The sequence below is a fragment of the Pseudophryne corroboree genome, chromosome 2 (assembly GCF_028390025.1).
Source record: "Pseudophryne corroboree isolate aPseCor3 chromosome 2, aPseCor3.hap2, whole genome shotgun sequence".
In the NCBI taxonomy this organism is placed as follows: domain Eukaryota; kingdom Metazoa; phylum Chordata; class Amphibia; order Anura; family Myobatrachidae; genus Pseudophryne; species Pseudophryne corroboree.
In genome coordinates, this window is record NC_086445.1 from 536,819,419 (window position 1) to 536,846,151 (window position 26,733).

Below are 26,733 nucleotides of genomic sequence, written 5' to 3' on the forward strand. Positions count from 1 at the left end.
TCAGAATCCGTGTCGGTAGTAGTGTCTTGTGTTAAGGGACGCTTTTGAGACCCCGACGGGCCCTGTGAGTCAGTCCAATCCGAGGATTGACCCCCTGATGTCCCCCCTAATTCAGCCTTATCAAGCCTTTTATGTAAAGATGCCACACTTGCATTCACCATATGCCACATGTCCATCCAATCCGGAGTCGGCACAACCGACGGGGACACACCCCTCATTTGCTCCACCGCCTCCTTGGAGAAGCCTTCCGCCTCAGACATGTCGACACACACGTACCGACACCCCACACACACAGGGATTAACCTATAAGGGGACAAAACCCCAACCAGGCCCTTAGGAGAGACAGAGAGAGAGTATGCCAGCACACACCAACGCTTAAAAACACTGGAATATCTATACCAGATAGCGCTTTTTATATATATATAGCCTTAATTCCCACTCACTGGGTCTCCAAAGTGCCCCCCTCCTCTTTTTTCCAGCCTGTGAAGTTCAGCAGGGGAGAGATCAGGGAGCCAGCTTTTCCTCGTGCAGTTTCTGTGGAGAAAATGGCGCTGGTTAGTGCTGAGGATCAAGCCCGCAGGCTTCGGTCCCAGTAAACTTATATAAAAAATGGCAGGGGATTTGTGGATTTACTGTGCCACAGCCTAATCCTGCTTATATTGCCACAAAATGAGGAATATTGCTGCCCAGGGCGCCCCCCGCTGCGCCCTGCACCCTTCAGTGCCTGCTTGTGTGTACTGGGAGCAATGGCGCGCAGCTTACCGCTGCGCGCTTACCTCGTGAAGATCTGATGTCTTCTGCCGCCTGTAGTCTTCTGGCCTTCTCGTACTCACCTGGCTTCTATCTTCGGCATCTGTGAGGAGGACGGCGGCGCGGCTCCGGGACGAACCCCAGGTGAGACCTGTGTTCCGACACCCTCTGAAGCTAATGGTGTCCAGTAGCCTTAGAAACAGTGCCCAACTTGACAAGCCAGCTCTGTTTCTCTCTCCTCAGTCCCACGATGCAGGGAGCCTGTTGCCAAAACGACTCCCTGAAAATAAAAAACCTAACAAAATTCTTTAAAACAGAAAACTCTGGAGAGCTCTCTGCATTGTACCCTTTCTCCTCTGGGCACAAGATCTAACTGAGGTCTGGAGGAGGGGCATAGAGGGAGGAGCCAGTGCACACCCATAGTCAAAGTTCTTTTTAGGTGCCCTATCTCCTGCGGAGCCCGTCTATACCCCATGGTCCTTACGGAGTCCCCAGCATCCTCTAGGACGTAAGAGAAAACACAGTAACTTAATGTTAACCCAGTAGCTGCTGTATATTGTGTTTTTAGTGCCTAATTATGTGCCCCCCTCTCCTTTTACCCTTTCTACCTTGATCTGCAGGGGAGAGCCTGGGGAGCTTCTTCTCAGCGGAGCTGTGGAGAAAAAATGGCACTGGTGAGTGCTGAGGGAGAAGCCCCGCCCCCTCGACGGCGGGCTTCTGTCCCGCTAAAATACATATCTTTTTGGCGGGGGCTCATACATATATACAGTGCCCAACTGTATATATGAGTACTTTTGCCAACAGAGGTCCATATGCTGCCAAGGGCACCCCCCCCTGCGCCCTGCACCCTTACAGTGACCGGAGTATGTGAGGTGTGTTTGGAGCAATGGCGCACAGCTGCAGTGCTGTGCGTTACCTCATGTGAAGAACTGAGTCTTCTGCCGCCGATTTCGAAGTCTTCTTGCTTCTCATACTCACCCGGCTTCTGTCTTCCGGCTCTGCGAGGGGGACGGCGGCGCGGCACTGGGATCGGACGACGAGGGTGAGATCCTGTGTACGATCCCTCTGGAGCTAATGGTGTCCAGTAGCCTAAGAAGCAGGACCTAGCTTCAGAGAGTAGGGCTGCTTCTCTCCCCTCTGTCCCACGATGCAGGGAGTCTGTTGCCAGCAGAGCTCACTGAAAATAAAAAACCTAACAAAATACTTTCTTACAGCAAGCTCAGGAGAGCTCACTGAACAGCACCCAGCTCGTCGGGCACAGATTCAAACTGAGGTCTGGGAGGGGCGTGGCCACGGCGGTGAAGGAGTAGGCAGCAGATCCCAGGAGCTCCCCGATCATATAACTCCTGAACCCATCCTGAGTCCCTCCGGAGTGTCTGCCTCCCAGTGCTGGTCCCCCCTCACCTCCGGGCAGCGGCGGGCACCCTCGTCCGCGGTCTCCGTGTCCTGGCTGACCGCGGCGGACGACTTCCGGAATTGCGGCCTGTGCCTCCTCCGGATCCCCGGCCTCGAGTTTGGCGCTCCCGGCCGCGTGACTCCCGGGGCCTCATTGGCGGGCGAGTGGCGCTGTCTGGCTGCAGGAGGCACCTTGGAGGACACAGATATCCCTCCTGCGCCTGGCTGGCTGAGGCCCACGACTTGCTCGAAGACAGGTACTCCAGGGGAGGGGGAGAAGTGGAGAAGTGCCTGTGAACCCGGGGGCCATTTTGGGTGCAGCTCCACACATAACCTCACTGCACAGCTCTGCCATTCTACCCTGCAGGGGCTGCATATAGCTTGGAACTGACTGTGCTGTTGTACTGCTCTGCTATCTCACAGTGTACTATATACCAACATCCTACCTTTACCTCCTGGAATTTGCTGCAGGATATTCTCTCCTCAATATTACCTTTATTTTCACTTTTACACAATGCCTGTGCTTCCTATCCATTGATATATTGACCTAAAAATCGGGCACGGCTGCTTTCCGGCACTGAAAACATACAACCTCTGCCGCTGTCTTCTGACTGCACTTCTATATTGAGACCCTATCCCGGGGTTTGTGTGACTGCTTCTTGTTCAATATGTTTAGAGACGGCCAGCGTACGGCCGCGGCCAAACTGGAGAGATTTGTCAGGCAACCCAACCCCAGGGGGTCGTTGGCTCATCCTCAGGGAGCCTCTCCAACACACTCATGCTCCCCCTCTGCGTCTACTACCAGCTCCCCAGCGGCATCGGAGGCGCCGTCTATTCAGCAGGTGCTGGAGGCTATAGCGGGCAGTGAACAGCGTCTTTCCGATAAGATGGAGAAGGTGCAGTGCGACCTCTCCTTACTCCGACAAGATGTTCAGCGTATCCGTGAGAGAGTGGGTGAGGTGGAGACACGCGTCTCCAACTTGGAAGATATGTGTGGCCCCCTCAAGCAATCTGTGTCCACGGTGACCCAGCAGGTTTCCTCCCTCCAAACCAAGCTTCTAGACATGGAGGGTCGGCTGCGTAGAAACAATGTAAGATTTGTGGGCCTGCCTGAGAGAGAGGAGGGCTAGCAACCGGAGGACTTTCTCGAAACTTGGCTTAAAGAGATATATGGCGCTGAATCCTTTACGGCCCAATTCACGGTGGAGCGTGCACATAGGATACCATCTCGGCCGCTACCTCCTGGTGCCCCCTCTTCGCACCTTCATAGCCAAATTCCTGCATTATAAGGATCGTGACTCAGTTCTCCGCCTGGGTCGTACGAAGGGCCCGTTGGTCCGTAATGGAGTCAGGGTGTTGGCCTTCCCGGACTTTGCCGCAGACGTCCAGAAGGACCGAGCCCAGTTTATGCCTATCAAACGACGTATGCGAGACCTCAACCTCTCATACTCCATGCTGTTTCCCTCTCGGCTCCGGGTTGTGGCGGATGGGGAGACCAAGTTCTTTAACTCTCCTAGAGAGGCGGCCCAATGACTGGACAGATTTGCGCCGGGTGCTCGTCAGCTGGCTCCGGACTGACTCCCTGCGTTGAAGATGCTGGGATCTTGACTACCGGAGGAGACGACCATACTTCGGGGAGCCCCCCCCCCCTTTGCTTTGGTGGCTCAAGACTTTTCACGTTCAAGTGGTACTGGTTAAAGAGGTTTAGCTGAGAATCTAGGCCTTCTTAGCATTTGGTAGTTGGGGTTGGTTGTTTGGGATATAAGTATGCCGGTGTTCGGGGTGGTGTACAGGGAGGGGATGGAAGGTTGGGGAGCTGCCAGTTGCGGCTCCTCTTGCTGTTTTCTGTTCTCTTTCTTTAGTTTGTTATTTTTCATATCTATGTACTTTCTGAAACAAGGATGTTTAATATATTGGATGTTATGGCTTACAACGCAGGGCTTGTATATGATATATGTTGCTGTTGCTAATAGTGCTGATTCTCAGATATATTTTGAGAGATGTCTATCCGTGTGGCACATAGTGTTTACCTGGGGTCATGATTAATCTGAAATTTCTGGCATGGAATGTCCGAGGTTTGAATAATAAAATCAAATGCTCTTTGGTTTTAAATATGATTAGGAAATATGACCCGGATATTGCATGCCTCAGCGAGACCCACTTAGAGGGAAATAGGTTGTTATCTCTACGACGGGCTTGGGTGGGATGGGCTTACCATGCCTCATATTCCTCCTTTTCCAGGGGTGTGTCTGTCCTGATTAAAAAATCGGTGCAATTTGAGTTAATATCGATCAAAACTGACCCGTATGGAAGATTTGTATTCCTGGAATGCAAACTGAGTTCCCAGCCCTATTACATTTTAGCGGTGTACGTCCCCCCTCCTTTTTCATATGCTGTGTTGCAGCAAGCTGCCTCTTTTATAGCTTCCTCTCCTGCCACCCCGGTGATATGTCTGGGTGATTTTAATAATATACTAGATTTGTCTTTGGATAGATGGCATTCTCCGAATACTGCGGTGGTGGGTAGTGGTTCTACCAAGTTTGCCGATTTCTTAGATAGCTTGCAGTGGGTAGATGTGTGGAGGCTTCGTCAGTTCTCCTGTTTCTCCAGCACATATGGCTCCTTTTCTAGAATCGACCTGATACTAGTGTCCCCCGCCCTCGTCCCTGTGGTTACTGACGTCCACTATGAGGCCCGGGGGGTCTCTGATCACTCCCCTTTGTTGATGACTCTTGCTGTGGAAAGTCAGAGGGGGCACTCTTACTGGAAGCTGCACCCCTCTTGGCTGACTCAGCTGGGTGACTGCAGTGACCTGGAGACTCAGTGGGGGGGTTACTTTAACGACAATACAGGATCTGCCCCGGGGACGATGGTTTGGGATTCATTTAAGGCATTTTTGAGGGGTTCATATATTGGACGCATAGCAGCTCATAAAATATCCTGTAGGGAGAGGGAAAAGGCCCTTGAGAGTGACGCCAGAGATCTGGAATCCCAATATTTGTTGGATGGTACCCCCACGACGAAAACACGCTGGCTGGTGGCTCAATCGGCTTGGCTGGCCCACCTGTCTGATAAAAACTCACGGTCCCTCCTCTTTAGGGCTACTAATATTTATATGCAAGCTAATAGAACAGGTAGCCTCCTGGCCCGTCTGATACATTATGATCGCCCTGGGACTACGATCACCTAAATGTCCAACAGTGATGGCTCCCTTGTTGACACCACGCCGGACATTGCGCAGTTATTCCGTTCTTATTACACTGCGGTTTATAGCTCGCAGTTGACATGCTCTACTCTGGATCTCTCATATTATCTGGGGGGTGTTCCACTACCCGCACTCTCCTCTGAGGCCCGTGAGGTACTGGAGGCGCCTTTGACGCTCGCGGAAGTGACTGCGGCTATTGGTATGTCCCCTAATGGCAAGGCTCCGGGGTGTGACGGAATTCCCTCCGAAGTATACAAAACTCATATTGATTTTTTCGGGCCCAGGCTCCATGCCTTATACTTATATGTCAGAGGCAGTTATAATAGTGATTCCAAAGCCCGGTAAAGACCCTAGGTCTCCAGACTCCTATAGGCCGATATCTCTGATTCCCACCTATGCTAAGATCCTGGCAAAGATATTGGCAGTACGGCTTAACACAGTGATCACCTCCCTCGTTCACCCGGATCAGACTGGCTTCATGCCAGGGAAGTCCACGTCTATTAACCTACGTAGATTGTATACCATTTTACAACTCCCACATGACTTCCCTTCTGACTCGGCTGTGGTCTCGCTGGACGCGGCCAAAGCCTTTGACAGTATTGAATGGGCTTATTTATGGGAGGTGACGGCTTGTATGGGCTTTGGGCCCAACTTTATCAGATGGACTAAATTACTGTATCAACATCCGAGTGCCAGGATCTTGGTGAATGGCTATGTATCCCCCTCCTTTCAATTGTCCCGTGGTACTAGGCAGGGCTGCCCCCTATCCCCCACACTGTTTGGCTTGGCCATCGAGCCCTTGGCCTGTCTGATAAGATCGCACCCAGATATTGTGGGAGTCTGTGCGGGCCCACGTGAGGATAGGATAGCTCTCTATGCCGACGGCATGTTGTTGTTTTTGCAAGATTACACCAAGTCAATGCCCATTCTGCTACGTGTGATAGAGAGCTTTGGTGCTCACTCGGGTCTTCAAATCAACTGGTCTAAATCATACATTATGCCAGTCATAGGCCCCCCTCCTACTGTTCCCAAAATCTCACTGCCATTGTGGACAACACAATTTAAATACCTCGGAATTCAAATAACTAACGACCCTTCTGATTTTATCCCTTTGAACCTTGACCCGATCATGCAGCAGGTCGCGTGCAAATCCAAAACTTGGTGTAGACTTCCACTGACGGTGTCTGGCAGGGTTAATCTCATTAAAATGATCATACTGCCCAAACGTTTATATATTATTCTCCAGTCCCCTGTATATATCTATCCATTATTCTTTAGGAAATTGAATAGTGTTTTATCCTCACTGATTTGGGCTAACAAACGACCTAGGATACAGTTAAATACTCTCACCAGGCAACGCTCTGATGGCGGCCTAGCTCTGCCTAACTTCCAGATGTATTACTACGCTGCTCAGCTGACTCATATTAGTGTATGGGCGCAGGATTCTGGCATTGACTCTTTACACTGTGAGTTCATTCGATGCTACTTTCCTCACCTCTCTCCTATGCAGGTACTGCTGAGTGGGAGCATAGCTCGGTTTCTTCCCCCTATTATTTTCCAGGCTTTAAAGATATGGCGGGCCCTGAGGGACCTCTTGGGGTACGACGGCCTGGACCCAGATACCCCCTTTGGTACTCTGACTGGCTTCCTGAACTGCATACGATTGAGGGACGGGAGGTTTGGGCCCCTAGATCTGTGGTTTCTATTTCCCAACTTTACCTAGATAGTGTACTCAAATCCTTTCAGCAACTGAAAGATGAGTTTGATCTACCCAACTCCTGCTTTTTCAGATACCTTCAACTTCGTCATGCCCTCCAGTCCCAATTTGCTGAGTCCCCCCCCACGAATCCTCCCATTTCCCATCAAGAACTTTGTGACTACATTGGGTCGAGTTAAGATGGTTTCCCTCGCGTATGGATATCTTCTTACCAAACTCCATACGGACCCTTTGACGGCGGGTCTATATGCTCGCAATGTATGTGCCTTGGATAAGGTATGCATTGCAAGGCTCTGGATGGCCCCTGGGGGCCCTTTAGTTTCTGCGTTCAAGACCCTAGTTAATGATACAATATCCAAGGAACGATATATATATATGAAACAAAACGCATCAGCCAAATTTGAAAGAGTCTGGTCTCCATGGCTGAAATCTCCCCACTCCCGCCTGGTCCCTCAACCATAGTGGGCACTGAAGTGCTATCGTGTCACTGAATTAATGTTTAATGATGTATGCTCAGTTGTTTGGCTGCTGAGCTCTGCGTGCTCGCCTAACTACATGCACGGCTGAAGAGGTCCTGAGTTAGGTGATTCCTCCTTATTATGCTTCTTTCTATGTTTTTCTCTCTTTCCTTTTTCTTTTCTTGTACTCTTTTTCTGGGTTAGTTTACGGGTGAAAAACAAAAAGGTTAATGGGGATTAATATATTGGTTGCGGATCTTGCAAGTCCAAATACTATGAACAATTGTATATCTTTGCTCATTTCATCAAAGACACAGCTGGCTACTTCACTGCTGTAAACGATGTCTCATAAATGAAAATGTGATTTGTTTGATATATGTGATATGCCGTTGATATGCAATTTCTGTAACTTTATCTCCATTCTCTTGAATAAAAATTACTTTATTAAAAAAAAACTGAGGTCTGGAGGAGGGACATAGAGGGAGGAGCCAGAGCACACCAGAATCTAAATTCTTTCTTAAAGTGCCCATGTCTCCTGCGGAGCCCGTCTATTCCCCATGGTCCTTACGGAGTCCCCAGCATCCACTAGGACGTTAGAGAAAGATACAATTTGCATTGAATATATTACTGCTAAAAATAGGAGACCTTTTGGAATCTTAAGTGACTACAATATGAATCGCTTATAAAATACACAACATAAAACTGTCTTACTCTAGACTTTGAAATAAAAGTATAAATAACCTCTGTGTATGCAGAGGTTAAGTAGTGCCTAACTATTTGCATCTATTAGGCATCAGGAAAATGTGTGTCCCAGTCGACCCAAGGAATGATGAACGATATATCGAGTGGTCGTACACACTGTATGACCGCGCAATATATTACTACCCGCTGCATTCACCTGCCATCATCTGTGGAGCCGGCCAATCTGACGTGCAGCACATCAGTTGGGATGCCCCCCCATGGCAACAGCTGGGAGCGCACAATCACGGCTACACACCGAGTGATATGGGTGATATATATTGCCTAATGTTTCACAAATAAAGCGTAAGTATTATCTTTTTTACTCAAAACAATGCTACATGTATCTCATATGAAGAAAATAGAATGTAAAGTAGTACTTACAGTTTTAACTCTGCTCATCATCCAGCGTATCTTATCGGCCAATGTGTTATTGTTTAGAGTAAGTGCATTCACATTTTTGGAAATATGGCTATCCACAGAATGCTCAGTCTGCCATTTCAGATGAGGAGATTTCAGCACGGAGACAAACTGCACATCGGGGTCAGGATCAGGCAAAGTGTTAAATGGGGTTTCCACCATGAATTTCTCAAATAATCCCAATGGGCTGTAACAGTCACGGTTCTGTGGTAACACAGCAGGGTTAGCGGGATCCACATGGTTTTCCATTTCCTGACTTTCTTGCATGACCTGAAATCAATGTGACAAATAAATGTCACAGAACATTTGTACAAAACTGTACACACGTGCTTGCTGTAGAACACATGGGGTGGAATGTAACACAGTGAGATCTACTCAAATCACCGATTTACAGCAATACAGGCCCTCATTTCGAGATGATCGCTAGCTGTTTTCGGTCGCTGTGCAGCGATCAGGCAAGAAAAGGCAATTCTGTGCATGCGGCGCAATGCACACGCGCGACGTACTTTCACAGTGCAGTTTCACAAAAGATCTAGCGACGCTTTTCAATCGCACTGCTGGCCGCAGAGTGATTGACAGGAAGTGGGTGCTTCTGGGAGGTAACTGACCGTTTTCGGGTAGTGTGTGAAAAAACGCAGGCGTGTCACATAAAAAACGCAGGCGTGCCTGGGGAAACGCAGGCGTAGCTGGCCTAACACAGGGCGTGTTCGTGATGTCAAAACAGGAACTAAATAGTCTGAAGTGATCGCAAGCTAGGAGTAGGTCTGGAGCTACTCTGAAGCTGCACAAAATTATTTTGAAGCCGCTGTGCGATCCTTTCGTTCTCAATTCTGCTAAGCTAAGATACACTCCCAGAGGGTGGCGGCTTAGCGTTTGCACGGCTGCTAAAAGCAACTAGCGAGCGAACAACTCAGAATGAGGGCCATTGTGGGGTGAATCACAACCTTCAGATATATTTATAGCAAAATCTCCTGAACATTGTCAGAAAATCATGATTGTGAAACACTATTTGCCCTAGCTCACCACTCCGATTTTTTCATTGTTCTGCATACAAATGGTCAGCTGTAATAAGGTGCGTGTTCACAAATCGTCTGCAAAAAAACAAACAACGCCCAACTATAAAGGTGCCTCTGATAGGCGAGACTGCCAGCTACAGGTCTGGCACATGGAACATGTGTTGAATTGCACTAATTAACACTTAAGTATGGGACTCATACAATTAATACATTAAGAGGAAAAATTATGTAATTTATTTATTATTGGGAACAATTTAGAAATATCTTCTAATAAAATATTTGAAATTTTAATTACATGCATAATATAGTGTATAACAAATTTTAATATTAGGTGTAGCCAGGTTAATTAGTAACGTAGTAACATAGTTGTTGAGGTTGAAAATGTTATGCACACCAGTGCCTGCAGGAATGTACTGGTGTTTGAACTGTTATGCAAAACAAATGGACTCACAGACAGACTGGGGAATATGACATAACGTACACAGAAGGTGATAGGGTAACAAAATACACACAAAGTGAACAGAGAAGCCCAGAGGCTAAGGAACTGGGTGTCTCCCTTGTATTAGTAATGCTCAGATGAGAAAAGCAAGATGTTGTGTTTTAATACGTAGAGAACCCGAAATGCTGTTGCTAAGGGCAACAGCAAAACCCTAAAGGGTTACCAACGGGTGTGGCAGTAAACTCCTTGGTCAGAGATGGAATGATAGACACAAGGAGAGTCTCCACAATCCTAATTCTCACTTGCAGTGCACAGGTTCAGCTTACTGCCACTAAACTGACCCCTGACACCTAGCACAGTGAGACAGGATTAGACAGGCAAGTCTTAGAATACAGCCGCAAACTTGCTAAGTTCACAGAGTAGTAACAGAACCCCAGCAAGCTAAACGACTGACTCCAGTCTTACTGCTAGGTCTGGATTGGCAGAGTGTAATACCAAATCCCCAGGCCTATTTGCAGTAAGCAACAAACAAATACAAAGCTACACAGTACTGGCTAACTTTCAGGAACTGACTAACCAACAAAGATTCAGCAGCATCTGCTTACCTTAAGAAGAGGCCTTATAAAGCAGGTGCTGTCCACGCCCCACTCAGACCTCACAGACTGTGAGCACAAAAACCAGCACCGGATCCCCTACCGTGCACAGAGCCTATAACCACTGCACAGCAAAAGACCCGAACCGGAGTATCAGCTGCGCTCAGGTTACTCTGCTAGCACTTGTCTCCCGGTTGCCATGACGACGTGGCAGCACAGGGCAGGAGACCCTAACAGTACCCCCCCTCTGACGAGGGGTCAAAGAACCCCTACCACCGGGTTTATCGGGGAACTGCGAGAAGAAAGAGCGTATCAGTCTGCCCCATGAAGATCACAACTGCGCACCCACGACCGCTCCTCCGGGCCATACCCCTTCCAGTGCACCAAAAATGACAGCCGACCCCGAACCACCTTGGAGTCAAGAATCCTTTCAACAACAAACTCCCTCTGGCCACGTATCAGAAGAGGGGAAGGTCTTCCACTGGAAGGATTACTAATCGCCCGTTTTAAAAGGGAACAATTAAATGTTTTATTGATACCAAAAGAACGGGGCAGATCTAACTGAAATGCCACCGGATTGATAACCCTGGTGATCTTATAAGGGCCGATGAACCGGGGGCCTAACTTATGAGATGGCTGTCTCAACTTCAAATTCTTGGTAGACAACCAGACGAAGTCTCCTAATTTGAAGCTGCAGGGTCTTTTCCGCTTATCAAAAACCCTTTTGGTCACTAATGACACAGACACAAGGGCTTTCTTCACTTTCCGCCAAATACCTCTAAGGACCGAAACCACAGAGGAACCACCAGGCGTGGAGTCCAGGGGGTCAAAAGAATTGGCCTTAGGATGATGCCCATACAAACAAAGGAAGGGAGAGATCCCTGTAGCAGAGTGAGCCGCGTTGTTATAGGCAAACTCCGCCATGGACAGATGAGCAACCCAGTCAGTCTGACACTTGGAGACATAACACCTGAGGAACTGCTCCAAGGACTGGTTCACCCTTTCAGTCTGCCCATTAGACTGCGGATGGTAGCCTGACGACAAGCTGACAGAAATCTGGAGATCGGAACAAAATGCCCTCCAGAATTTGGCCACAAACTGGGATTCGCGGTCAGAGACCACATCAAGTGGCAACCCGTGGAGACGCACAACATGCAGCATAAATAATTCAGACAGGCGTCTGGCCGATGGCAGCCCAACCAGTGGAACGAAGTGCGCCATCTTCGAAAACCTGTCAACGACAACCCAGATGGCTGTCATCCCCGAGGATTTGGGCAAGTCCACCACAAAATCCATTGAAATGTGGGTCCATGGCTTAGATGGGATAGAGAGTGGATGTAATGGGCCAACAGGAACCCCTCTAGGAGTCTTATTTCGGGCACAGATGTCACATGCCCGAACCCACTGATCCACATCCTTAGCCACCGAGGGCCACCACACCGCCCTAGATAGCAACTCCCGAGTTCTGGCAATACCCGGGTGACCTGCCGACTTCTTGGCATGGAATTCCAGGAACACTCGCTGTCTTAACCTAGGAGGCACAAACAAAAGACCTACCGGAAGGTCTGGAGGAGCCTGCTCCTGTGCTCTAAGGACTAATGATAAGAGGTCCTGGGTAATGCCCACTTTAATACATGATGGGGAAACAATGGGCAACGGCTCCTCGGTGGTCTCCTGGATTGGAGCAAAACTCCGCGAGAGCGCATCAGCCTTGATGTTTTTTGACCCAGGGCGATATGTTATCAAAAAATTAAAGCGAGCAAAAAACAAAGCCCATCGTGCCTGCCTGGCATTGAGACGCTTCGCTGACTCTAAATATGCCAGATTCTTATGGTCAGTGAGAATTGAGACCACAAACTTAGCCCCCTCAAGCCAGTGTCTCCACTCCTCGAGTGCATCCTTAATAGCCAACAATTCCCGGTTACCCACGTCATAATTCATCTCGGCAGGCGAAAATTTACGGGAAAAGTAAGCACAGGGATGAAGGCGATTATCAGACACTCCCATCTGAGAAAGCACTGCCCCAATACCCATCTCAGAGGCATCCACCTCCACCACAAAAGGACGCTCTGGATCTGGGTGTCGCAGCACCTTGGCCGAAACAAATGCCCTTTTGAGACGGGCAAAAGCCGCTTTAGCCTCACAAGACCAGTGAGCAACATCCGCCCCTTTCTTAGTGAGTGCCACCAAGGGCGCCACTATAGACGAAAATCCAGCGATAAATCGTCTATAAAAATTCGCAAAGCCCAGGAAACGCTGAAGCGCCTTCAAACTAGTGGGCTGCACCCAATCCAGGACTGCCTGTACCTTGGAACCCTCCATTTGGAGACCTTCTGGGGAGATAATATATCCTAGAAATGCGATTTGCTGAACTTCAAATTCGCACTTCTCCAGCTTCGCCCCAAGCCGGTGGTCTCTGAGTTTCTGGAGGACTAAGCGTACATGCTTCCGATGTTCCTCCAGGGAATGGGAGAAGATTAGGATGTCATCTAAGTATACAACTAAGAATCTATCCAAATATTCCCTGAGCACATCATTCATGAAATCCTGGAAGACTGCCGGGGCATTACAGAGCCCAAAAGGCATCACCAAATATTCATAATGCCCTGAGTGGGTATTAAAGGCAGTCTTCCATTCATCCCCCTCTCTTATTCGGATTAGATTGTACGCACCGCGTAGGTCAATCTTAGAAAAAATGGTGGCAGTACGAAGCTGGTGAAACAAGACCGAAATGAGAGGCAGTGGGTATGAGTTTTTAATCGTGATACGGTTCAATTCCCTGAAGTCGATGCAGGGTCGCAACGAACCGTCCTTTTTACCCACGAAGAAGAACCCCGACCCAACTGGAGACTGTGAAGGTCTGATAAATCCCTTAGCCAAGTTCTCCTGAATGTACTCTGCCATAGCCTGAGTCTCAGGACGTGACAGGGAGTACAACCTGCTCTTGGGAAGCTTAGCATTTGGCAACAAATCAATGGCACAGTCATAGGGGCGATGGGGAGGTAGTACCTCTGCAACTTTTTTGGAGAACACGTCCGCAAAATCTGCATAACACCCTGGCAATCCTGGCAAACTTAGCTGCGAGAGCCTGACTGGAAGGCTCAAGCAACTCCTGAAACAATCAGTACCCCAACTAAGAATCTCCCCAGAGACCCAGTCAAATTGAGGATTGTGGGCCCTTAACCAGGGTAACCCCAACACCAATGGGGCAAAAGTACAGACAGTCACATAAAAGGACAATTTTTCAGAGTGTGTGGCTCCAATAAACAAAGAAATCTGGCTAGTGCAAGAGGTAATTTTACAATGGAATAATGGTTCCCCGTTTAACCCACAAATCTCAATTTCCGATGCCAAGGGTACTAAGGGAACAGAGTGTTTCAGGGCGAATTGGCGGCCCATAAAAACCCCGTCGGCCCCACTGTCCACAAAGGCCTCAGTCTTGACAGTTTGACCGAGGATCTTCAAGGTCACCGGAATGATAAAAGTCTTCTTGGGAAATTCTGACTTCTGGCCTGACAGGATATTTCCCATCACCCTCAGGCCCTGAAGTTTTCCTGCTTTTCTGGGCATGATACTACCACATGACCTTTATTCCCACAGTACAAACACAACCCCTGCTGTCTCCTCCGCGTCTTCTCACGCGAGGAGAGGCGGGTAGCCCCAATCTGCATAGGCTCCTCGGAAAATTCCTCAGAGTCTGAGGTTCCCTTGGGAAGGAAGGAAATCTCAGTCTCCCTTTCAAGCCTACGCTCTCTCAGCCGTCTATCCACCCGGATGGATAACTGCATGAGCTGATCCAAGCTATCAAGCAAGGGATATTGTACCAGTTGGTCCTTTATCTGGTTAGAAAGACCTCTTCGGTACTGGTGTCTCAGGGCTGGGTCATTCCACTGGGTATCATGGGCCAACCTCCGAAACTCCGTACAGTAAACCTCAACTGGCCTTCGCCCTTGCTTAAGGATCGAAATCTGAGCCTCGGCTGAGGCCGTCTTGTCAGGGTCATCATACAACATGCCCAGTGCCGTAAAAAAAGCATCAACACTTTTAAGCGACGGACAGTCAGGCTGCAACCCATATGCCCAGACCTGTGGGTCTCCTTGTAGCAAGGAAATCACTATGCCCACCCGCTGAATCTCCGACCCAGAAGACTGAGGCCTAAGCCGGAAGTATAGCTTGCAGCTCTCCTTGAAACAAAAGAACTGCGAGCGATCTCCAGAAAAACGATCCGGGAGATTTACTTTCGGCTCCTTAACCCCTGCAGGTGCTGCTGCTGCGGGAGCTCCGCCAGCAGCCTGGGAGGTGTGCATTTTAATGGACAAATCATTAAATTGTCGAGTCAGGACCTGCACCTGATCGACCACCTGTTGCAACGTATTTTGAGGGGTATGCTCCATATTCCCACAAAATTTCAACAGGAGTATTAGGCTGCTGAATATGTTATGCACACCAGTGCCTGCAGGAGTGTACTGGTGTTTGAACTGTTATGCAAAACAAATGGACTCACAGACAGACTGGGGAATATGACATAATGTACACAGAAGGTGATAGGGTAACAAAATACACACAAAGTGAACAGAGAAGCCCAGAGGCTAAGGAACTGGGTGTCTCCCTTGTATTAGTAATGCTCAGATGAGAAAAGCAAGATGTTGTGTTTTAATACGTAGAGAACCCGAAATGCTGTTGCTAAGGGCAACAGCAAAACCCTAAAGGGTTACCAACGGGTGTGGCAGTAAACTCCTTGGTCAGAGATGGAATGATAGACACAAGGAGAGTCTCCACAATCCTAATTCTCACTTGCAGTGCACAGGTTCAGCTTACTGCCACTAAACTGACCCCTGACACCTAGCACAGTGAGACAGGATTAGACAGGCAAGTCTTAGAATACAGCCGCAAACTTGCTAAGTTCACAGAGTAGTAACAGAACCCCAGCAAGCTAAACGACTGACTCCAGTCTTACTGCTAGGTCTGGATTGGCAGAGTGTAATACCAAATCCCCAGGCCTATTTGCAGTAAGCAACAAACAAATACAAAGCTACACAGTACTGGCTAACTTTCAGGAACTGACTAACCAACAAAGATTCAGCAGCATCTGCTTACCCTAAGAAGAGGCCTGTCCACGCCCCACTCAGACCTCACAGACTGTGAGCACAAAAACCAGCACCGGATCCCCTACCGTGCACAGAGCCTGTAACCACTGCACAGCAAAAGACCCGAACCGGAGTATCAGCTGCGCTCAGGTTACTCTGCTAGCACTTGTCTCCCGGTTGCCATGACGACGTGGCAGCACAGGGCAGGAGACCCTAACAGAAAAGAGGCGAAATGCCCATCGGTTTCAACCTGTATTCTGTGTTTAGCTGTGCACATTATAATGCACCAGCTGAAGTAATGGTTTCGTACCAATTGTCAACTATATTTCGTACAAATCCCAGATACTTAATGTCAATATATTAAATTATGTAGCCCTGGATACTTTTTTCAGCTAGAAAGCTGTTCAATCTGATTTTTAATGCATTTACCACGTCCATTATTACCTTCTACGGCAGGGAGTTCCAAATTCTTATTGCCCTTACCGTGAAGAACCCTTTCCTACATTTTGTACGGAATTTTCTCTCCTCTAACCTCAGTGAGTGTCTACGTGTCCTATACAGAGTTCTATTAATAAATAAATCCTGCTAACTCCTTGTAATGACCCTTTACATATTTGAAGATATTAATATCTCCTCTTAGACTTCTCTTTTCTAGAGTATACATATTTAACCTAGTTAGCCTTTCCTCGTACTCCAGTGTCTCTAACCCTTTAATCAGTTTAGTAGCTCACCTTTGAACTCTTTCGAGTTCCCCAATATACTTTTTATAATATGGTGACCAGAATTGAACACAATATTCCAGGTACGGACATACCAATGATTTGTGCTGCGGCAGGATTACATACTCGTCCCTGGTCTCAATACCCTGTTTTATGCAAGTAAGGACTTAACTTGCCTTCTTCGCTGCATTTTGACACTGTGTAGTTATTGAGCGTATTATTTATGAGGACCCCCAAATCTTTTTCCACTGTTACCCCAATATTTTCCCCATTAAGTGAATAGGATGCAACTTTGCATTTTTCAATATTGAACCTCATTTCTCATTTAGAAGCCCAGGATTCAAGTTTAAATAAGTCATTCTGTAGAGACTCCACATCTATTTCCGAATTAATTACCTTACACAGTTTAGTATCATCTACAAAGATTGATACTGTGCTTCCCAGACCTATTCCTAGATCATTCATAAATATTTTGAACAGTAGCGGGCCAAGTACGGACCCTTGTGGTATACCGCTGACTATTGGTGCCCAGCTCGAGAACATCCCATTGACCACTACTCGTTGTACACTGTTATCCAGCCAATTACCTATCCATGTACAAACAGTATATTGTAGGCCAAGTTCCCTTAATTTGATGATCAGTCTCTTGTGACGCACTGTATCGAAGGCTTTTGCAAAATCTAAATAGACCACATCCACTGCTTTTCCCTGGTCAGGATTATCGCTCACTTCCTCGTAGAAGCTAATTAAGTTAGTTTGACATGATCTGTCCCTCACAAACCCATCCTGACTCTTGCTAATAAATTTAGTATTCCGCAGATAATCCTCTATGCCAGAGGTTCTCAAACTCGGTCCTCGGGGGCACACACAGTGCATGTTTTGCAGGTAACCCAGCAGGTGCACAGGTGTATTAATTACTCACTGACACATTTTAAAAGGTCCATAGGTGGAGCTAATTATTTCACTTGCGATTCTGTGAGGAGACCTGCAAAACATGCACTGTGTGTGCCCCCGAGGACCGAGTTTAAGAACCTCTGCTCTATGCTATCCCTCAAAATTCCTTCCAATATTTTACCCACTATAGAGGTTAAACTAACTGGTCTATAGTTCCCAGGATGATTTTTAGATCCCTTTTTAAATAATGGCACTACCTCAGCTAAACGCCAATCCATCGGTACCATAGCCGATTTAATGGAACTATAGAAAATCAAGTATAAGGGTCTTGCAAACTGTGCCTTAAGCTCCATAATTACCCTCGGATGAAAACCATCTGGTCCCGGTGATTTATTAATCTTTATGTTGCTTAGTCTCTCCTGGACTACTTCCTCACTTAAACAAGCATCTAGCCAAGAATCATTACCTTCACTGTCGTTATGCACTGCTAACACCGTCTGATCCTCCCTGGTGAATACTGATGAAAAAAGGCTGTACAGTATATCCGCTTTTATTTTGTCATCGTTTACCAAGGCTCCCAGTTCATCTTTTAATGGGCCTACGTTCTCCTTTTTTGACCTTTTACTGTTTATGTATTTATAAAACTTTTTGGGATTGGCTTTACTCTCTGCAGCGATTTGTCTTTTCGTTTACAATTTTAGCTGCTCTTATTACTTTTTTGTATCTTTTATTGCATTCCTTGTAATACTGGAATGACTCCTCCCCTTTAAAAGCATGCCTCTTTTTAGCCATTGCTTCTTTGACATCCTTATTAAGCCACAATGATTTGAGTTTAGTACTCCTGTGTTTACTGCCCAAGGGTATGAATTTGCGAATATTGCTATCAAGCAACCCTTTTAAAGCATCCCACATTTCCGATGTTTCTTTACCATGAAACAAAACTTCCTAGTCAATGTCGTTTAGCGCCTGTCTCAGCATATTGAAGTTGGCTTTTCTAAAGTTTAATGTTTTGGTTGATCCCTTAGAGCTATGTTTCTTGAAACTGATGCTGAATGTGATCATATAGTGATCACTGTTTCTCAAGGTCTCCCCAACTGTAATGTTTGATATAATGTCCACATTATTGGTAATAACTAGGTTCAAAATATTATTACCTCTGGTTGGGTCCTCGACTAATTGAGACAAGTATTGATCATTTAATGTGTTCAGAAACCTGCAGCTCCTAATTTTTACACATGAATCGTTACTCCAATTTATATCCGGATAGTTAGAATCCCCTAACACTAGGATGTCCCCCATTCACCCAGCTTTTTCAATTTGCTGTAAGAGTAGTTCCTCGTCATGTATGCTAATATCTGGTTGCTTGTAGCACGTGCCAATGACTACTTTCTTTATTTCAGTGCCCCCACTAGTGATCTCAACCCATAGTGATTCCACATTATCACCAGTCCCCTCGTAAATAACATCTATTAAGTTTGGTTTTAGCGATGGTTTTACATAGAGACATACCCCTCCTCCCCTTTTGTTAGCCCTGTCCCTCCTGAAAAGTGAATACCCCTCCAAATTGGAGTAATCTCACCCTGTTTCCGTAATACCTATAATATCATAATGATTTTTTGATACGAGCCATTCCAATTCCCCCATTTTACCCGATAGGCTCCTTGTGTTCGCAAGCATACATTTTATGTTAATATTTCCTTTGCCCATATGCTTTAGTGGTAACATACCATTATGTACAAGTACCTTTCTAGAATTACTCTTACCGACTGTTACTCTATTCTCTCCCATATCCCCCTCCCCCACCCCATCATACCTAATATAGCCTTTCTTACTACTATCCCTAATTGTCCTATTAGGTCTTTCTAACACCCCCCCCCCCCATGTTAGTATTTTCCCTTATGCTATGGACATTAAATTTAATACATACCGTCCTGTTGAACCATACTTGTCATAAGTTAATAATTTGGGAATTCCATGGGCAATACCTATGTCAGCAATTCCTGTGTCAATGCCCCTGCAAATACCCTTGCTGACTGAACTTTCCCTCCCCCCTTCACCACCCTCATTTTACTCACTACCCCCATCCTTACTGTACTCACTGTTTGACCCATAACTTCTAGCTAAACCCTCCCCCCAGGCTCCTAGTTTAAAAGCTCCTCCAACCTTCTAATCATCCTGCCTGCCAGCACAGCAGCCCCCTTCTCATTCAGGTGCAATCCATCGCGACAAAAAAGTTGGCGCCTGACTGAGAAGTCCGCCCAGTGTTCCTAGAACACAAACCCCTCCTTCCTACTACAGTCTCTAAGCCACACATTTACCTCCCTAATCTCCCTGTCTTTCTTGGCTAGCACGTGGCACAGGTAATATTTCGGAGAATATTACCCTAGATGTCCTTGCCTTAAGTTTCTTGCCTAACTCCATATAGTCTTTCTTAAGGACATCCCACCTACCACTAACTTTGTCATTGGTGCCAACATGCACCAAGACCGCTGGGTCTTTACCAGCCCCACCCAACAATCTATCTACCCGGTCTGCGATGTGCCGTATCCGAGCACCCAGGAGACAACAGACTGTACGGCGATCACGGTCCCAGTAGCAGATTGCCCTGTCTGTTCTCTTGATGATAGAATCCCCTACCACCACAATCTGACTAGGTACCGCACTATTTTCCCATCTGCACCGGAGGGACTGCTCTTCTGGTTGCTAGAGGTAACAGCCACCTCCAGTTCCGTCATTTCCTCACTGCCATCCTAATTAATTAGTTTGAACTCTCTGCCACAGTCATACTGTTACATATCCCCCAATGTATCTGAGTGGTCTAATCATAAATACAAGATTTCACTACCGAACTTCTAATAACATATAATTACTTTTCTTGTATCATGTATATGCATTCTTGTGGATAGGAATGCAACTGTCACTGTTACAATTATACTCCTTTTCCACCTGAGTGCCAAGTCCGATCCGGGAAGTTTAACCCGGCTACAACCCGCGTCAGCCCCGTTTCCACTGCACTTAGACACAAGTTGTTCCCGGTCGGGTCTGTTTACACTTAACCTGGGTAAGCTCTGTAAAAGCCTATTGATGTAATTAAAAATGTACTTTTTCCTCTCTCATCAAGATGATGTCACGAAAAGGAACAAAAGGGAGTGGTGGGGCCTGCTCACAGCATTGCAGCAATGGAGACAGATGCAGTAGCTGTGTCTAGAATGGAGTTGCAGACTGTAGTTTTTTCTGCTTATATCTGCTACAGACAGCTTGATGCAGCTTCTTACCCTGTGCTACCTACTGCTGAGCTAGAGGAGGAGGGCACAATTCTTTGCTGAGAGGGCTAATTCTCAATTATTTGAAAAGGAGGAGAGTGGCGATATCAGCCACAGTTACTTCTCTCATAAGAATGAGCTCTACACAAAGCCGAAGAACGTGGGTGAAAGATCACAGACATGGAGAAGCATTCATGCAGACCATTTTAGCGTATCAGGAGGAGCAGTGGCTGGCCCATTTCAGGATGTCTTGTGCAGCATTCGACTATATTTTGGTACTATTGTCCCCCGCAATCATCCAAGCAAACCACCAGGTTCCGGAAGCCCATTGAGCCGAGCAGGAGATTGCGATTGCTATCTGGTGGTATGCTACCCCTGGAGAGTATCGCAACCTCTCCTGTTTATATGGAGTAGGGATTGGCACGGTCTGCAAGATTGTCTACCAGATCACGCGGGCATTGCTGGATACCATGTACCATCGCTTTATTTCCTTGCCACAAGGACAGCGGCTAGATGAGACTATAAAAGGATTTAAGAAGCGAGGCTACCCACAGTGTGCTGGTGCCATAAATGGGACCCACATCCCAATCATCGCCCCCCGTGACAACCCAGCAGACTACTATAAACGCAAGGGTTGGCATTCCATTGTACTGCAAGCCGTAGTGGACCACAAATCTTGGTAAGCACTGTTTTACTAATGTGTTTGAAATAGGCTTTTGATGATGCATAAATTGTAATAAACCTTTATTTTTAGTTTCACAGATGTCTTCATAGGGTGGCCCGGACGGTCACATGATGCAAGGGTTCTCCCCAACTCCGATTTTTACAATATTGCTGAGGACAAGCTCGGTGGATGGCTTTTCCCTAGAGAGGTAAGATTATTTACTCCTTAAACTAATGTTCAAACATAAACCAATAATCATGTTTTACCCCTGGAATAATATTAATATTTTATTAACAGAAATCGGTGATCGTAGATGGTGTGGCCATCCCGGTCCACCTCATTGGTGATGCAGCATACCCGTTACAGCGCTGGCTGATGAAGGGCTACACCCAGCATGTTCAGTTATCTCCCGAACAGATATCATACACCCATGCCCTAAGTTCAGCCCGTATGGCAGTAGAGAATGCGTTTGGGCGTTTAAAAGGATGCTGGCGCTGCTTCATGAAGAGGAATGATGTGGACTTGAAAATCATGCCAGATATAGTAGCAGCCTGCTGCATTCTCAATAATATATGTGAGATTCAAAAGGAAAACTTTCTCCCCGAGTGGAATGTGCATGATCATGGGGCGGGGGTCACTGTACATGATGCATCAGGCTTGGTGGGGGGGCATGACATAGGTGGCGAGCGCATCATGGCCACCATTGCAGCCAATCTTCCCTTAATGTTGCAGTAGATAGAGAAGACAGACAAGTTTTTGTGTGCAAACAGTTTTGTGTTCTACAATTTCTCAGTTATAAAAACTGTTCAAAAGATATTAGTTGTATATGTTTGCTTTTAAACAGTTGGCACACATTTTCTGAGGTAACAATATAAAATATTGAAGTGCAAACAGAACATTCTGTAAAAATCTCCATAACGCAGTGGGTCTTCAACATATGGCCCTCCAGCTGTTGTGGAACTACATGTCCCAGCATGCCTTGCTATGGATATCCACAACAGCTAGAGGGCCACAGGTTGAAGACTCCTGCCCTAATGTTTGGCAGGTATCAGGGTAACCCCAATCTTTGGATCCCACTGCCGTACATCCTTGAGGTAACATTATAAAAGAGTAAAGTGCAAACAGAACACTCTGTAAAAAAATAAGATTTTAAACCTACCGGTAAATCGTTTTCTCCTAGTCCGTAGAGGATGCTGGGGACTCCGTAAGGACCATGGGGACAGACGGGCTCCGCAGGAGACATAAGCACTAAAAAGAACTTTAGATATGGGTGTGCACTGGCTCCTCCCTCTATGCCCCTCCTCCAGACCTCAGTTAGAGAAACTGTGCCCAGAGGAGACGGACAGTACGAGGAAAGGATTTTTGTTAATCTAAGGGCAAGATTCAGACCAGCCCACACCATCCACACCGTATAACATGGAATATACGAACCAGTTAACAGCATGAAACCAAACAGCATCAGTACGAGACGGGAGAGTGCGGATGACTCTGCAGCACCGATTGAGCAAACATGAGGTACTCATCAGCCAGGGTATCAAACTTGTAGAACTTCGCAAAGGTGTTTGAACCTGACCAAGTAGCAGTTCGGCACAGCTGTAAAGCCGAGACACCTCGGGCAGCCGCCCAAGAAGAGCCCACCTTCCTAGTGACATGGGCCTTTACAGAATTTGGTAACGGCAATCCAGCCGTAGAATGAGCCTGCTGAATTGTGTTACAGATCCAGCGAGCAATAGTCTGCTTCGAAGCAGGAGCGCCAACCTTGTCGGCTGCATACAGGACAAACAGTGCCTCTGTTTTCCTAACCCGGGCCGTTCTGGCCACATAAATTTTCAATGCCCAGACCACATCAAGGGACTCGGAATCCTCCAAGTCCCGTGTAGCCACAGGTACCACAATAGGTTGGTTCATATGAATAGAAGAAACCACCTTGGGCAAAAATTGAGGACGAGTTCGCAACTCTGCTCTATCCACATGGAAAATCAGATAGGGGCTTTTGTGAGATAAAGCAGCCAACTCCGACACTCGCCTTGCCGATGCCAAGGCCAACAACATGACCACTTTCCAAGTAAGATATTTTAATTCCACCATTTTAAGTGGTTCAAACCAGTGAGACTTAAGGAACCGCAACACCACGTTAAGGTCCCAGGGTGCCACTGGAGGTACAAAAGGAGGCTGGATATGCAGCACTCCCTTCACAAAAGTCTAGACTTCTGGGAGAGAAGCCAATTCCTTCTGAAAGAAAATGAAATCTGAACCTTAATGGAGCCTAATTTAAGGGCCCAAATTCACTCCCGTTTGTAGGAAGTGAAGGAAACGGCCCAAATGGAATTCTTCCAGAGGAGCATTCCTGGACTCACAACAAGATACGTACTTTCTCCATATACGGTGATAATGTTTCGCTGTCACGTCTTTCCTAGCCTTTATCAGAGTAGGAATGACCTCATCCGGAATGCCCTTTTCCGCTAGGATCCGGCGTTCAAACGCCATGCCGTCAAACGTAGCCGCGGTAAGTCTTGGAACAGACAGGGCCCCTGTTGTAACAGGTCCTCTCTGAGAGGAAGAGGCCACGGATCTTCTGTGAGCATTTCCTGCAGATCCGGATACCAGGCCCTTCGCGGCCAATCTGGAACAATGAGAATTGTCTGTACTCCTCTTCGTCTTATGATTCTCAATATCTTTGAGATGAGCGGAAGAGGAGGGAACACATAGACCGACTGAAACACCCATGGTGTCACGAGGGTGTCCACCACCACTGCCTGAGGGTCCCTCGAACTGGCGCAATACATCGGTAGTTTCTTGTTGAGGCGTGACGCCATCATGTCTATCTGAGGCAGTCCCCACCGACTTGCAATCTTTGCAAAGACTTCCTGAAGTCCCCACTCTCCTGGATGTAGATCGTGTCTGCTGAGGAAGCCTGCTTCCCAGTTGTCTACTTCCGGAATGAAGACTGCTGTCAGGGCGCTTACATGATTTTCCGCCCAGCGAAGAATCCTGGTGGCTTCCGCCATTGCCACTCTGCTCTTTGTTCCGCCTTGGCGGTTTACATGCGCCACTGCAGTGATGTTGTCTGACTGGATCAGAAGCGGCAGGTCGCGAAGCAAATTTTCCGCTTGTCGAAGGGCGTTGTATATGGCCCTCAACTCCAGTACGTTGATGTGAAGACAAGCCTCCTGGCTTGACCAGAGACCCTGGAAGTTTCTTCCCTGTGTGACTGCACCCCAACCTCGGAGGCTCACGTCCGTGGTTACCAGAACCCAGTCCTGAATGCCGAACCTGCGACCCTCCAGAAGGTGAGCACTCTGCAGCCACCACAGGAGAGATACCCTGGCCCTGGGGGATAGGGTGATCATCCGATGAATCTGTAGATGTGACCCGGACCACTTGTCCAGAAGGTCCCATTGAAACGTTCTCGCATGGAACCTGCCGAATGGAATGGCCTCGTAAGTCGCCACCACCTTTCCCAGAACTTGAGTGCAGTGATGCACCGACACCCTCGTTGGCTTCAATATGTCCCTGACCAAAGACATGAGTTCTTGGGCCTTTTCCATCGGAAGATAAACCCTTTTCTGGTCTGTATCCAGAATCATGCCTAGGAAGGGCAAACGAGTCGTTGGAATCAACTGTGACTTCGGAAAATTGAGAATCCAGCCGTGCTGTTCCAACACCCTCAGGGAGAGTGATACGCTGTTCAGCAGCTATTCTCTCGATCTCGCTTTTATTATGAGATCGTCCAAGTACGGGATAATTGTGACACCCTGCTTACGCAGGAGCATCATCATTTCCACCATTACCTTGGTGAAAATCCTCGGGGCCGTGGAAAGCCCAAATGGCAACGTCTGAAATTGGTAATGACAATCCTGTACAGCAAATCTCAGGAACGCCTGATGAGGCGGATATATGGGGACATGAAGGTATGCATCCTTTATGTCCAGGGACACCATATAATCCCCCCCTTCCAGGCTGGCGATGACCGCTCTGAGCGACTCCATCTTGAACTTGAACCTTTTTAAGTATAGGTTTAAGGATTTTAAATAAAAAATGGGCCTGACCGAACCGTCCGGTTTCGGGACCACAAACAGGGTTGAGTAATACCCCATCCCCTGCTGCAGCAGGGGGACTTTGACCACCACTTGTTGAAGACACAATTTTTGAATAGCCTTTAACACTATCTCCCTCTCTGGGGGAAAAGCCGGCAGGGCCGATTTGTAAAACCGGCGAGGAGGCACCGCTTCGAATTCCAGCTTGTAACCCTGGGAAATAATTTCTATTGCCCAGGGATCCACCTGTGATAGAACCCAGAGGTGGCTGAAAAGTCAAAGACGTGCCCCCACTGGGGCGGACTCCCTCAGCGGAGCCCCAGCGTCATGCAGTGGATTTTGTAGAGGCCGGGGAGGACTTCTGCTCCTCGGAACTAGCTGTGGCTGGCAGCTTTTTCCCCTTGCCCTTACCTCTGGCAAGAAAGGAAGATCCCCGCACTCTCTTGGGTTTATGCGACCGAAAGGACTGCATCTGGTAATGTGGCGTTTTCGTAGGCTGTGAGGAAATATAAGGCAAAAAAGTTGATTTACCTGCCGTAGCCGTGGAAACTAGGTCCGTGAGACCTTCCCCAAATAATTCCTCACCCTTTTAAGGTAAAACCTCCATATGCCTCTTCGAGTCGGCATCGCCCGTCCATTGTCGGGGCCATAGGGCTCGCCTAGCCAAAATCGCCATAGCGTTGGCTCTGGAACCCAGTAGGCCAATGTCTCTCTGAGCATCTCTCATATATAGGACAGCATCTTTGACATGACCTAGGGTCAATAAAATGGTTTCCTTATCCAGCGAATCTATATCAGCCGATAAGGTATCTGTCCACGCCGCTACAAACCCAAGCCAACGCTATCGCCGGTCTGAGTAAGGTACCAGTATGTGTGTAAATATACTTCAAGGTAGTCTCCTGCCTGCGATCAGCAGGATCCTTGAGGGTTGCCGTATCTTAAGATGGCAGCGCTACCTTTTTGGATAAGCGTGTCAACGCTTTGTCCACCCTTGAGGAGGATTCCCACCGTATCCTGTCCTCAGCCGGGAAAGGATACACCATAAGAATCCTTTTGGGAATCTGCTGTTTTTTATCTGGAGATTCCCAAGCCTTTTCAAATAACGCGTTCAGCTCATGAGATGGAGGAAAGGTTACCTCAGGTTTCTTTTCTTTAAACATGTGGACCCTCGTGTCAGGGACAGAGGGTTCATCCGTGATATGCAACACCTCTTTTATAGCAATAATCATATAATGAATACTTTTAGCCAATTTTGGCTGCAACTTTGCATCATCGTAGTCGACACTGGAATCAGAATCCGTGTCGGTATCAGTGTCTACTATTTGGGATAGTGGGTGC

The 26,733-nt window shown here is 47.4% G+C and overlaps 1 protein-coding gene across 4 annotated transcripts in view; it reads right to left on the reverse strand.

The window, feature by feature from the left end:
• SPOCD1 (SPOC domain containing 1) overlaps positions 1–26,733 on the reverse strand; it is a 493,492-nt gene that overhangs the window by 428,464 nt on the left and 38,295 nt on the right. For all 4 annotated transcript variants that reach the window (XM_063954236.1, XM_063954237.1, XM_063954233.1 and 1 more), the window contains exon 2: positions 8,648–8,953. In XM_063954236.1, the coding sequence (XP_063810306.1) occupies positions 8,648–8,950 (303 nt within the window). In that variant the 5' untranslated portion in view covers positions 8,951–8,953. The remainder of the gene's footprint in view (positions 1–8,647; positions 8,954–26,733) is intronic.